The sequence below is a fragment of the Haliotis asinina genome, chromosome 10 (genome assembly GCF_037392515.1).
Source record: "Haliotis asinina isolate JCU_RB_2024 chromosome 10, JCU_Hal_asi_v2, whole genome shotgun sequence".
In the NCBI taxonomy this organism is placed as follows: domain Eukaryota; kingdom Metazoa; phylum Mollusca; class Gastropoda; order Lepetellida; family Haliotidae; genus Haliotis; species Haliotis asinina.
In genome coordinates, this window is record NC_090289.1 from 38,113,684 (window position 1) to 38,129,081 (window position 15,398).

The 15,398-nt window shown below is 37.3% G+C and overlaps 1 protein-coding gene across 6 annotated transcripts in view; it reads right to left on the reverse strand.

Annotated features, from left to right (window-relative positions):
• The window catches only part of LOC137297712 (dipeptidyl peptidase 4-like), a 499,818-nt gene that overhangs the window by 94,317 nt on the left and 390,103 nt on the right, over positions 1-15,398 (reverse strand). The window contains exon 1 of one of the 6 annotated variants that reach the window (XM_067829643.1): positions 4,224-4,582. The exons of the other annotated variants lie outside the window; for them this stretch is intronic. Within the exon in view, the coding sequence (XP_067685744.1) occupies positions 4,224-4,262 (39 nt within the window). The 5' untranslated portion in view covers positions 4,263-4,582. Of the gene's footprint in view, positions 1-4,223; positions 4,583-15,398 lie in introns of those variants that run through there. 6 annotated transcript variants of the gene reach the window in all.

Consider the following 15,398-nt stretch of genomic DNA (forward strand, 5'->3'; position numbering starts at 1 on the left):
CTCCACTCCCAACTTGCCAACATCTTGAATAAAGGCAAATATTTGCAGCAAAATTTAGTTAACTGAAATCAATACCAATTGCTTTTTTTGCTGATAAAAGTTCCAGTAAACTACCCAAAGCCAGCCTTTACACTATGCTCTGAACTGCGCTCAAATCAAGTCAAAATCTGAAATGGACCTCGTGTAAAATCAATAACATGTGGCCCAATTTCGGAGAAAGTGAAAAAAGCTGCCATTGAAATCGAGGAAAAATTCAAAAGCTTCAGAACTTGTACATAGAAATGCTATGGCCTTGATGGCTCCCTATTTATTTCATAGTTTTATTATTTACCATTTGCACCATTGCCATAATATAATTGCCTCTGAAATATCTCGTTTGGAAACAAGATGAGGTCATTCAGCTACTCGGGTATTTGACTTCAGGCATATAGGAGGTTGCGTTATCCCTTAGAATTTTACATCAAAACTAGATGAGGTCATGTTACTCCTGTAGCTCTCTATGTGAACTAACGAGAAAACTGTGATAAGGCAACACAATTCCGACCATTTATTATTACAGCTTTGAAAATAAAATCTCCAGATTGCAAAGTACATAACAAAAGAAGAAAATTATTCTGGTAGACACTTGATAGGATATCTGACTTAGAACAAGCCCTAAGAGAAATGACATTTTTTAAGCACGGCCATTAGATAGCTCTTAGACACACAACTAGTTTTTGAAATGAACATATTTTACAGAAAAAGTTCATATTTAAAAACATACAATATAATGAAAAGAAGCCCTGAGACTCTTCATTTTCTGGGCTTGCGTGGACTTCTTTGGCTATGTAAGTAATAACCAATTACTAGCTATAAACCTTCAAACATATTTAATACAAAAACAGAGCATTACAGCTGCAAAGATCCGGATTAGAAGTTATCTTCAAAAAGTGATGATTGCTGTACATCATGACTAACGGGATGGGTGTGCTGACTTATTTGACATCTGCTATCATATCCAAATCATGTTGATTGATGCTCATGCTGTTGATCATTGGATTATCATTGGTTCATTTGTCAGTGGCGGTGATGAATATTGACACTTTAGTAACAGTCATCTCTAATCATATCTCTCTCAAAATATCTGTTTGAACCCTATGTGCTATTCCTCATCTGTAGAACAGACATTAATATGGAACATTGTTGACTAGTCCGCTGAACTCAAATTGCATCAGAATCAGGTCTTGATGGACAGTGTGGTCTTAGAATCCAGCCAAATGGCTTGTGTGGTCTTGGACAAGCACAGATGGGAAGTGTTGTGTTTTTAATTGCCCCAATTATTATAAAAAGTATATCATCTTAGCCCAGCTGGGTCCAGCTGGAAAATTCTTTTCTTTACCAGGAACAGCTGTGGCTTGCTCTTTGGTAGCATATCATTCAGGGTGACAGGAGAGACTGGAGTTGTAAAGTTGCCTAGTTTGTTCAATTCTTGGTCTTGGCTGATTCCCAAAATGTAGATTAATACCTTCAAAGGCATTCTGTCTGGACATTCTTGTTCAGAGATGTCAGTCGACACAATCAAGCCATCCTTATGGGACATTCTGATTGCCTTCTATCTGAACTGCTTGAAATGCAATATGTTTCTTATCGTATAGCCTTACATGCATGTGCCAAATTATTGTGGATCCTGAGGCGCCCTTGTATAATGCTGTGTTCTGAATGCAGAAAGCTGTTGTTGTCAAATTATGTATATCTACAGTTCATAAGTCAATCTCGGGTGCATTACTCAAATACAGATTAAAATTCTCTAACTTACTCTATTCACCTTCCTGCTCAATCTTGTCATTTCATTTTGTAAAGCATGTTTCAAAATCTAATATTGGGTTTCCATACGATCAATACAGAAATTGTCTTGATACTGTAGGAACCTACTCTATTACAGGTTTAACTGGTGACAAGTAATTAGTTGATGAGTAGATTCCCCTCACAGCTCTTATATACATATGGGCATATAACAGGATACTATCACAAAAATGTACCACATGCTATGTCATAGGTAACTGTTATGCCCACATTTCTTTAGATACCAACTTCTAAAGACCAGCATTGGCTCCGTAGTTAGCTGTTACATAACCACATTTTATATCCTACTCTCCTTGTCACAAGCAATGGTTATATAGTCACATTCCTTGATAGAGTCAACAGCTGTCCTTGTATTCTTTGTCATAATGAACTGTTATATATGTGCAACTCCCCTCATCACAGTCACTTATTATATACCCTGCAATTCTTGTTGTAGTCAAAGGCTGTCCTTGTACTCTTTGTCATAATGAACTGTTATATATGTACAACATTCCTTATCACAGTCACTTGTTATATACCCTGCAGTTCTTGGTATAGTCAACAGCTGTCCTTGTATTCTTTGTCATAATGAACTGTTATATATGTACAACATTCCTTATCACAGTCACCTGTTATATACCCTGCAATTCATGTTACAGTCAACTGTTCTCTGTAATCTACTCTGTGTGTGTGTGTGCATGTGCGTGTGTGCGTGCATGCGTGCATGAGTGCGTGCGCATCATAGTGTGTCTGTGTGTGTGTGCATGTTCATGCATGCATGTGCACACAGACATGTGTGTGTGTGCATGTGTGTGTGTGCATGTACCACTGCAGTAGAGCGATATTTAGACACTAACATTAACAAGTGCACTGTGTAGACCATACATCAAAGATAAATATTATAAATATTTCTTTACTCCTAATGGCAAAAAAAGACTCCAAATCTCCCACAGTGTCCAGAACTGGTATGCTTCTTATTCAAGTTTCTCATCTCTGTTATCATCTTTCCAAGACTGACATACACATACATTGTGTCATACAGACATCAGGTCACAAACTGAACAGCCAATACCACATACCATGTCTGTGGACATGGCACAATAGTATTATTCACATGTAGGGCTAACACATGTTACAGAAGGTGTCACGAGAAGTGAAGCTACAGTAAGGCAGAGCACAAGTCTGACATCAAGATTGACAAAATGCTACCTAAGCTTCAGGAGGAAGTCTGATTACTATATGACAAATTAACACAGGGATGTATTCAACAGAGCTTTCAACTTTGTCATTAACTGATCCTGTAATTAAATACATAAATTGCGTGTTGTTCCCAGATATACACTAACAATTCCATAAATCAACATTTCCATTCTGACGTTTCTATCATGCCAAATGTATGTATACACAGATATCTCTAAACAGCCCTACCTACATTTCATGAGGTCTTTGTAAAGCTAGATCTACGTCATTGATTTAATAAGTTACAAAATATTCCTGGTTCTGAATGGCTAGATACTAGATAACTAAGATTCTTGACCAAAATGATGCAATAGGCAGTGTTATATTATAACATTCAAGGGAAAACTGTCCAGTGAAAGATCTCTTCAACTTACCATCCAATCTAAGCATAGCATTACCTTGGTATATATTTAATAGAATGTTAAATAATTGATGGGAGCTGGTTGAACTATCAGGACCACAGTAGGGTGCTGTTAAAACCATGACTTGAAATCAGTCAAGAACTGTGATGTAACATGTCTGTGTCATGAATATTTTATTTATCTCTTCCCTCTCCAATAGAACAATGCTGAAACACACAATATTCTTTTGGGACTATAAACTCATCAACTTCCTGTAACATCATATGAATTTTGTTATTATATATATATAACTTCAATTATGAATATTTCTGTCACACAAAAATGGAAATACTACTAAATCACCTCTGCTTTAATTCAGTGTGAGTATATAGTCGAGATATTTCCCACAGACAACCAAGAACAAGCATCAACATTCTCGATGCAACGAAAACATAGATCCTCATTGGGATTGATAAATGGGTTTTAAACAGATACACACATGGTTGATAGCATTCAGTTGAATGGCCATCACTAATCTTAAATATTTGATTGATCAATGAAATGTGAGCTACATGACTAGGATATGACCCAGTAGTGAATACAGGTATACTATATGGCATATATAACACTTTTACAGCCCCTACCAACAACATAGGTAGACTCTGTAACCAGAGACATGAACTCAGAGGAAGCCTCTACATGAACATCACAACATCCCATTTCTCTCTAATAACTGGTGCACGTGCAAAAAGGTTAGAAAATGGTGAACATGGTGACATAGGTAAAAAATGTGTAAATTGGAGTATAAATTGTTTATCATACTTGTTCCGCTGATTGAGCTCCCGGTTTCCTATCTGCCATGGTAATCCCGACACTGCCAAATACTGGTGAATTAGATACTGCAAGAAATGCTAAATATAGCAATGGCAGCCGTTGGTGGAGTGTGCAGGAATCGCACACAGGATAGCTGGATGGAGGTCTCCAGTGCTGGAGGAGAGAATCCCTGTACTGGATTACTGGAATCAGGAGAGGGCACACTCAGGAGGGTGGCCTCCTTCACTCATTACTCAAGGAGAGGATCTCCAGCTTGAGGCTGTCTCTGGGTCACTCACTATAGATACAGAAGGAATGTGATGTGTATTTGAGGGTACCAGAGTCATACTTGTCTCCACCCTGACTGTACACGTGTTTGTTCAGGTTATAGTTTCTAACCAGCTGTCATATGCTATCTATCTGCCGACATGTCAAGGTTTCATTGTGGTAATATGCGTGACATCAATACTACAGTATTGGTTGACTTCTGATGCAGTTTGACACACTTGATGTACACCTGGATCTAGGACCTTGTAATCCTGACTTCAAGTATTGACATATATGGAGAGGTGTGGGTTACTTACTGATGTAAATTACACAATGTTAATACAGTACCAGGTTGACAGGATCTTGTGTTGATCAAACATATGTGATCCTGATGAGCTGTTCTTATAGGGTAGGGGTGGGAGAGGGGTTTTCAGCATTTGGGCTGGAGGTCATAGGGCAGAGATGACAGTAGAGACGATGAGATTGAGTGAAGGATGGTTGTGGGGGTGAGTGGATGGTGAATGGTTGCTGGGCAATATGTATTGAAGTAAGATCCACCTAGACTAACAGATAGTCTCTGAAATGAACATAGTTTACTGAAAAAATGTTCATAGTGAAAAAAAAAAATAATATAATGAAATGGAGCCCTGAGACTTTCTTCATTTTCAGAAGCTATGGAAATCTAGACTTGCCACATTTTCTAGACTTGCGTGGGCTTTCTTGGATATATATACTTCAGGGTCTGTACAACAGACTAAATCCACCAGAGTTTGTGTTTTAATGAATGACTTTAGTTTTACACCCCACTCAGCAATATTCGAAGTCCAGAGAGACAATGGGTGAGATAAAGCAATGAAGGTTGGTTGATTAAGTCGAAGGGCAGAAGATTTTAGATAGGATTATCAATGATGAGGATGTAACAAGTTTGTCTCAGGCCTAAAAGCAGGTCATAATTTTGAGAAAAAGCATGAAGAATCGGGCAAGAAAAGGAGAGGTGAGATTATCACTGGAGTAAAATATCCTTCCTACAAGATTCTACTAATATCAATATGCATTAATGTGGCATGTATATTGTCACTGGGATGTCATTGGTTATCTGGATACCACAATCCGTCAATATCAAGTCTCTACCCAAAACTGGTTGGCTGCATTTTTCGTACAAGTTGAAGACATTGCTTATTGTTGATCAGAAACTGAAATGTGGGAAGAATGATTTTGCTGATATATCTGATATCTGGCAACTTGAAAGAAATCAACTATTTACTCCTCCCAAAAAATTCAGATCTTTTACTCTGGTTGATTATCGTGATACGTCTTGAACATAAACATGCACTGTGTTCAACAGGTATCCCAGTCTTCAAAACGAAGACAGTTAATTCAGATCTATGCCATTTATTTTCCACCATCACAAACCATAAATAAAACAAAAAATCCAATATATAAACTGAGGTTACAGCAAGACTATCTGCTCACAAAATGGTATGAAATGGTTGTAATCAGGCTTACACATGGACAAAGAAATCAATAACTTTTTTAATGACATATTATCTCTATGGCAACATGTGGTGTATGTCTTTCACTTTACATGTAAAAATATTCATTCAGTGGTTCTGCAGTAAGTCTCCAGTGTACTATGTCATGAAAACTCACATTACGACATACATCATGCATTCAGATTAATTCAATTCAAGAACAAAGGTTTTTATGGAGAGGTATTTCGTATGTTCTTAATTAATAGAATTCTCGAAAATAGTGGAGCACAGTGATGTAGTGGTAAACATGTTGGCCTCTTATGCCAAAGGCCTGGGTTTGAGTCCCAGTAGGGACACAAAATATTTGTGACCTGGGTCTCATGTGTCCCTGGGCAAAGCACCTTGTCCACACTGCACTCAGTCCACCTCGCTGTTTAAAATGGGAACCTGAGGAGCGGTTGTACGGATCTATATGGTCATGCTTAGTGCTTAGTAACAGCTTTGAAAGTACAAATCTGTCGAGGTAATAATGTAAGAGAGAGGAGCATTGTATTAGATTCCATACCCCAAAATGAGCATTATTATTAACTAATGTCCTGAGGATTGTCTTAGTAACAAAAAGCATATAATACCATTCAAAACAGTCTAACCATCAAATCAAATTTAAAGTTAATGATTCAGATGGATTCTATCCTAAGAACTGATTTGGTTTGAACTAATTCATTCAAAGAGTCAAGGGCTATCAATACAGATTTCCACTCTGATACCATTATCATCACTTATTTCCTGCGACACAATCAGTTTTGATGGTGAGATGTTGCACATTGTGCTTCCTGCTCAACAAAACGGGTAATAAAGGCACAGAAGTATGTATAATGAAAGTCACGCAAGCTGTAGCAGACGGAAGTGTGTGACGACATCTTCAGTGTAACACACACCTACAAATATGCACAGGGTGTTCCAACACTGCCCCAGAGGTCTCAATCACATGATCATATACATAATTAGCACAGGGGATAGTGAGTGAGTTTGGCAAAACAATAAAACTCCGATTGGTTTTGACACATTGAAAATCTTTGAGCAACAGGCTTCAGAACTTTTTGATTACCTGGTTGTGGACTGACACAATCGTGCATAGTCAAACATCTGTCATGCAGACCAAGCTTTTCTTTCGGCCAGTTAACTGGATTAAGATATTACCAGATTAACAAAGCATGGATGAAGACAGATTTTGTACTTAGTGTATGTTGATATTCAGAAAAAGATCACCTTGATGAGTAATTATTGTCCTGAAGAGAAGGTATGTATGTCCAGACATGTTCAAACTAAATTTAGAACTACCCATTTCTTTAAAAAAAACAGGATAGGTGCTCTTTCATATTTTTTTCTTATTTTATGGCTAGATTATTTCCAGTTGCTAAGGGATGGTGTAAACAAAGCTAGGATCCATGCAGGTAGTGAAAATACTGTAAGTCCCCATGGCTCCTAGTATGGGGATCTACCTGCAGTAGTTGGCAATCTATGGCCTGCATAGAAGTATCATTTTATGGTTATGTTCTAGTTTTAAATGTAAATCTGTGATATTGTAGGCATATTACTGTCCTCTGTTGACATGTATATCTGGCATTAATTTCATTTTTATTTATACAAAGCTTTCATCGTCACAATATTGCTGATGTGACTTGAAATTTTAATTCAGTCACTGATAACTGAGTGAGATTTTATGCCACTTTAAGCAATATTCCAACAATATCACTGTGGAAGCAATGATATGGTCTTTATACACTGTACCCATGTCGTGAATCAAAACCAGATCTTCAGTGATGAGCAAACGTTTTTTTTGTATGAGTTTCTAGTGCATCTCACATAACACAACCATCAGCAATATTCAGGATGTATCATGGCCGCTTGTCAGTAATCTGTCCAGCAAACAGGAAGATATTGGCCAACATCCATCCCTCCGACCACTCACTGATAGCCCCTAATAAAACTGTACTTCCTTTATACCAGTCTAACTACAACATGGTGTCTTACTTGATCGGGCAATAAAATGGTGGCAAAACAATACAAAACGATAGGGCCATGCACAGGTTTTACACGACACACCATCGGAGAGAGACATTAATATCACATATACCAAATTAAATCCGGTAAAACCAAAACCAATTCACAGCTCTCAGCAACATATATTATCTGAAAAATGATGTCCAAAACTGATGATGTCTAGAGCCAGAGACTCCCCCTGGTGGAGGGTGAAATTAGTCAAGAAGCGAGGCTATTAGCAGCTGAATGTTCTGCAGTAAGCAGTGACTCTCTGTGTTCCGATGATCCTTAACCATAGACATGTCTGTCCAATACATACACTGTATTCTCCTGACGCAGTCATCAATAGGTCACCACAGACAGATCTATATGTAAAACACACCATTAATTTCCTGAGGAGGCTTATTATCATGGAAAGTTTTACAATGTGGCAACGTGAAAGAAACTAAAAAAATCCATTCCTGTGTGTAGTTCATCAAAAGATCACAATGGTAGCCTAACATGTGATACACCATTTTTAACAATTGCAGAACAACGGCAGTCTTTGTTTTAGAACAAAAGCAAAACATAATCTTGAAAATGTCCAATCTAGTTTTCACAACCTCACAGGCCTAACCTGTGCATTGGAAAGGAACAAAATGTTGTGCATACATATCCACAAACAAAATGTATTGAAATCAATTCTTTGTCAGTCATTACGGAATTTCTGTTTTGTGTTAGACAATACTGATGTCTCATTCCAATTAAATTTGGAAAGAAATACAATAACATTTACACAATGCCCTTAAGAACTACAACAATGAATATTTCATTCATAAGTTTAAATCCCAGTCCATACTCACATGTGAAGTTCTTACAGAACATTTCATAAGAAGACTTTGCAATAAATAATAGTCACATCATGATTATAATAAAAATATTATTTCTATATAGAGTTATTGGTCATGGAACTTTTCAAAATCGTTTCAATTATTGTAAGTATATAACCTTGTATAACCAGGATAAAAATATATATGAAGTTTTGATTTTCAAATACCCTCATTATACATAATGGTTTTACATATAATAAATGATAATATTGTCAAAATGAAAGGCAAGTGACAACCATATTTCAAATAATTTATGTACTCAAGGCTGCCTTTGGAGGTTGTTTCAAGTTGCAATGAAACCACAGGGGGTCATGTAATATTCAACACAAACCAACCTTATCAATATTGTTTAATGTTACTATCAGCATGAAATAAATAATTTCAACAGAAAACAAATACTTTCTTTGCATTACAAAATATTTAGAGGATTTTATCAGCCTTAGCAGTTGGTATTAATATTAATTTCACTAGTTTGAATCAGTTGTGAAATTCAGTTACATAAACAGCCTATATAAAAAGTGTATTACGTCAGTCTAAAGAAAACAAGCCCATTTGATCACAAAATCTACATAACACACAAACATGTAAGCTATCAACATTCAGTCAGCTTTCCTGTGGGGACTGTTTCAAGACAAAATATTTTCATGTTTTTAGAACACATATCCGAGAACACTCCAGCATCTACAGAATGTAAATTGCCATGACATTCAAAGCATGTTTGTTGTCTTTATATCCATTTGTCTAACATTCATTTTTCTATCATTAAGTTGGCTCTTCATCTACATGCTCCAATAGTGTCTATTTCAGGAGTAAAAGTTTGAAACAAGTTATTTCTCAAACTGAACAAATACTGAAACCATGCATTAAATGCTGGTTGTTTTGAAACAAATATTTACATAATGTGTTCTTTATATTCTCAGTAAAGTTTCAACTGCTGGTTAAAGTTACTGTCTAGGATAAGCTATAGGTCAGGCATTGTAAAGCACATTTGGATTACTCCTTACATTTTCAATCGCTTGCAGAACCTGATTTTGTCATCCAAAATTCAAAAGTGAAAACAAACTCATAAATGAAAAGCTATGTCTGAGTATGTTAGCAAGTTTTATGCCTCAGTCAGCAATATTCCAGCTATATGGCAGCATTCTGTAAATAATCGAGTCTGGACCAGACAATCCAGTGATGAACGACATGAGTAATTGGGAACCTTAACACGTGTCACTCACCGACCACTGACCCCGCTATTCACCTCTTACGAGAAGCATGGGTTACTAAAGGCCAATATTCTAACCTGGACCTTCACACGTAAAAAAGCAATGTTTATTCCATTTCACAACCCATATTTAACTTATTATCTGTATCATAATGCCTAAATTATTCAAAATACTAGAATCATAACCTAAAAAACTTTCGTCTTTCATTTGTCCCCTACTTCCTTAACATTTAGAGAAATATAAGCACATCTTAAAGTGGAATTTTCTATTTTGTGTTTTCCCTACCAACTGACCTGAAGTAGGGGCATCTATACAAATTTAATAACATGTTTTAATCTTTTAGCTGATATCCATCTTGAAACATATCAAATGTAATTCGAACCAAAAAACATCATGTTTTATTACCTAAGCCCAAATACACAGAACAACCCATTGGGTTCATTTTATCAATAAGTACAAAAAATTAATATGTCTTCAGGAGGCTACAGTATCTGCACAATCGATATAAACACAAGCCACTTAAGACATACCCCAATTGATTTACCCCATTGATTTATCGTACTGGTTACAAACACATGGTCAATGCGGAAGGGCTGCTCCTACTTTAATGGCAATCATCCAGCACATTTTCATCTAAGGGAATCAGGAGCTGCTGATGTAACTCTTATTTGTGTGGCTCCGGCCACTCATTGATGTTGATCGCAGAGCATTCATGAAAACAAACATAACAAGAAAATAACAACAGAATGGAACGTGTACCAATGAGTTAGGATGGATCTTGTGGGAGAAGCACAACACTGTGAAGACCTTGATTAGATTGAAAGAGAACTGTGATGAAAAAATGTAAGTGGAAGGTTCCTCGGTTAATCTGAACAGCAATCACCAGCTGCAGTAAGTGATGGCAAGTGATACCATCTTTATTCCATCCCTCAGTCGTTGATGACTATACTCAAAAATGTCATGACATACCTCAACTTACAGGACTCACAAGAGTGAGTGAGGGGAGGTGAAATGGGATTTAACTTTATACTTAGGAATTTAACTATTATTATCATTATTACAGATTAAGGATGAAAATGCAGCAGAGAGGGTTCGGGTGATCCTGGCACAGTCAGGCTGGTAAGGCTTATCATCAGCTCGCCTCCCATACATGCAGACAGCGAATGGGATCTCTCCCTAAGGAAACACTGCCTAGTCGAACCTACCAAGAACTTTCCTGAGACTATGAAGGCTCCCCAACACTGCAGCCCTCTGCATTACCCAGACTGTCAGAAGGGCTGTGCTCCCGGTGGAGAACACGCGCACTCTCCTGACCTGCGCCCAGAGTCTAGGAGGTACCAAACCAAGGGCAGCGAGAACAATGGGGAGCCTGACGACAGTGTACTTGGGATGAAAGCGAGACATTTCAAAGGCGAGGTCCGCATATTTATCATGCTTTTCCCGAATCTTACCAATCACATTGCTGTCAAAAGGGACAGAAAATTCAATAATATAGATAAAATGATTGGCTTTATCAAAAAGGACAAGATCAGGTTTGCTCGCAGAATTTTTCTGAAGCTGTATATGGGCCTATTCCAGAAAAGCTTGAAATCATCATTTTGCATGGAAGTCATGGAAGTCATTCATATGTTCAGGGATGTACCATAGACGAACCTCAGAGACAAAGCCACAGACATGGTGGAGACAACAGTAAAAGCAATGAGCCATGCCATCATGTCTTGTAAGATATGCTGTTTGTGCCAAGGAAGGGCATCCTCTGACTAGGTTTTGGACAGTCTCTTTAAATTATTATAATAACATTTGTATAGCACCAATATCCAGCATAGATGCTCAAAGGTGCTTTTTCCCTTGTTCAGTGGATGTCAATCTCAACTCCCTGGGGTTCATACAACTCTTGGCGCACCAAGTTATCGTGGCTTATATTTGCTCATAATGACAACATGCATGCATATGTGTGGCTGCTTGTACTAGCCCAGGCATAAGGTGTTTTTTCATTGCTAGCTCACAGAGATACTATGCCACAGTTAAGCATGAATATCCCATTCAGGTGTCGTAATACTCACTCAGAGCCCACCAGTCCTTGTGTCCTCGAGCGCCAAGCAGAGGACAACGTATTTTAACACCTTTAAATCTTTTGGTATGATGCTTCTGGGGATCGAGCCCATGTTCTTCCGCTCTCTGGGTGGACACTCAAGTGACCCCACCACAGAGGACACCAGAAATGGACTTCACTCCTTATGCCCATTTCTGGAATCAAACTCTGTAACTCAATGTAACAAGTGTACACTTTAACCATCAGGCTACACTAGAGCTTGTGTGGAGTTGCAACTTCATCAGAACATTGTGTTTTGTACTTAATTTGTCATATATATTCATATACTTAATAGCACACAGCATGTTGGTGAGTCATTTTAATTCATTTACACTCATTCTTGTCCAACCTTCACACTCAATATGGTAACCCACCTTCCAAGCCACCAATGGCCTATTTGATGTATTTTCAATTACATTTCCTATTTATCATAACCCCAAACATTCGAAAATGTAACATATTGCTAGTAATTTACAGTCCATCACATAGAGCTTTCATCATGTCCATATTCAACAGGTATAACATTTTCAAAATATTGCTCAAGCATTACCACTGTGACAATGAATACAATTCATTTCATCACTAATGCTTTCATAACCTAAAAACCTGATTGAAATGGATATCTGGAAAAGCTGCATAAGAAAAATACCACAAATAACTGAAAGGTCAGAAACATGTCTGGAGACACATGCATATATCAGGTACCAAATTACATTAGTGAGACCTTTTTTTGATTCAGACATTCTTAAAACATCTTCAAAAGCCAGTCATGTTCTGATAGTGGTGTAGCATAGTTTTTAAAGTGTTTGCTCATCACGCCAAAGATCTGGGTTTGATTTCCGAAAATGTCGAGCATGTTTCAGGTGTCCCCAACTTGATATTCCTGGAATATTGCTAAAAGCGGGGTAAAATCTCACTCACTCACTCACGGTGAAGACTGTACTTGCTGTTTCTATGCCTGGAACTTGTCAGTAACAGGGTTAACATGGAATGATCAGCAAGTAATTAACCCCATACGTGGAGAAAATGGAGGCTTGGCATCCCAAAGGGTTGGCACTACAAAACCACTATCACTTAACATGGTAGAGACACACAGCCACATACAGTCGGAGGTCAAGGCCATAGAAGTGAAAAAATCTCGAACAATATCTAAGGCAAATAATCCCCTGACACCAAGCCCTATCACTCATCATAAACCAAACATATCAATGATATATTACTTGTCATCTATAAAGTTTGGTACCTCCTCTGTCATCCACTCAAATAGGAAACATCAGACACACAACTTGAAAACTACTTTTCAATATCTAGATAGAGGCACAAAATTTATATCATCATAATCATATATATATGACATCCATAAATTCTGCTTTTCATGTGCATCACTTCTAAATGTCATTTGAAGAATTTATCAACATGATAATCACTGAGAAATCTTGTCTTTGATCTCTATGAACGTACACCAGACAATCTATTGTCTAACTGGTATTTCATAATACATCATTGAGTATCATCACCAAGAGAATTTCTGAATATATTTAGAAAGAATTTGTTCACTCATCATCACAATCTGTCATAATCTAAGCTCTTTTTGTATACATTTCTTTGTAGACCTATCCATCTTCATTAGCTTTGACATGTTTTCTGATTTTGTAGTTTTAAATTTCATTTACGGAAATAGTTGACAAGAATTGTTCTTTAATTAGAACCCAGAATCTTCATAGGGGACATTTGTTGAAGAAACTGTGACAGTGATATTAGAAATATAACCTTGGCCATGGCTAATGATTGCATAAACCACATCAAAAGAAATTTCTTTTCATTATATGTTGCTGAACTGGAAAAGGACCAAATATCAAAGGTTGCATCAACAAAGGCAAATGAACTATACTGCTACATTATTGTTGCTTCTAGGCCCAGTTTCAGAATTAGTACAGCCTTATCTTATTCAAATACTAAAACGAATAACAATAGTTCATCACTACACAATATGTACATGGACATTTCATATTAAATTGCTATCTGTAGAAACCCTGTACTAACCTCTTAGCCACAGAAACCTCATACAAAGCCCTTCAGCTTCTTCAAACTTTGTAAAAAAACATGTATTGTATTGGAATTAATTCAAATCCTATTTAATAACAGAAGCATCCTTGAGACATTGATGTCCTGTAATTAAGCACATAGTCAGTGCTGTCTTGTCAACTACAGAAGATCAACCAAAGAATTGCATCGAATATCACGTTGGAGACAGATGCATCAATTACAGCTAGATATTTATGAATAACAAAGTTTTTATAGAAATTCCAATATCTCATGACAGTGTTGGACAACAACCAAACATTGTTGTACATGGAACATCATGAAATAAAGACACAGAATGCACTATTTATGAAGTCAATATTTTCCATCTGGATACCTTGGATTAATAACTAGTTATAACCATGGTTGTGCCATCATGGGGTATATCTAACAGTACAGATCCATTGTATACTATAGTGCTAATACATTGTGTAAGTAGTTCTAACCATAGTAGTGCATATGTGGGGTATAGCTTACAGTACAGATACATTGTATACTACTGTGCTAATACATTGTGTAAGTAGTTCTAACCACAGTAGTGCATATGTGGGGTATAGCTTACAGTACAGATACATTGTATACTATATTATATCTTTGGCAGCATATTGAACTTGGTTGCTGAATATTAACAAGGCATTTAAGAAGGGTATCTTTGTCTGTTATACAGATGGCTAGCATGTGAGTGGGTTATATGAGTGAGTGAGTCAGTCAGGGAATCAGTCAGTCAGTGAGTCAGTCAGTCAGTCAGTCAGTCAGTCAGTCAGTCAGTCAGTCAGTCCCTAATACATGGTATCTTTGTCATCTATACACAAGACTAGTGAGCCAGTGGGTTAGGTGAGAGGATTGGGTGAGTTAGTGTGTGAATGACTCAGTGAGTGAGTGATTCCCCAATATGAGGTATCTTTGTTACACAGAAGGCTAGTGATTCAGTGGGTTTGGTGAGAGGATTGGGTGAGTGAATGAGTGAATGACTCAGTGAGTGAGTGATTCCCCAATATGTGGTATCTTTGTTATACAGAAGGCTAGTGATTCAGTGGGTTTGGTGAGAGGACTAGGTGAGTGAGTGAGTGAGTGAGTGAGTGGGCAAGAAAGTAAGCGAGTGAGTTTGGGTGAGTGAGTGAACATCCTCACGATAAAAGGTCTGGCAA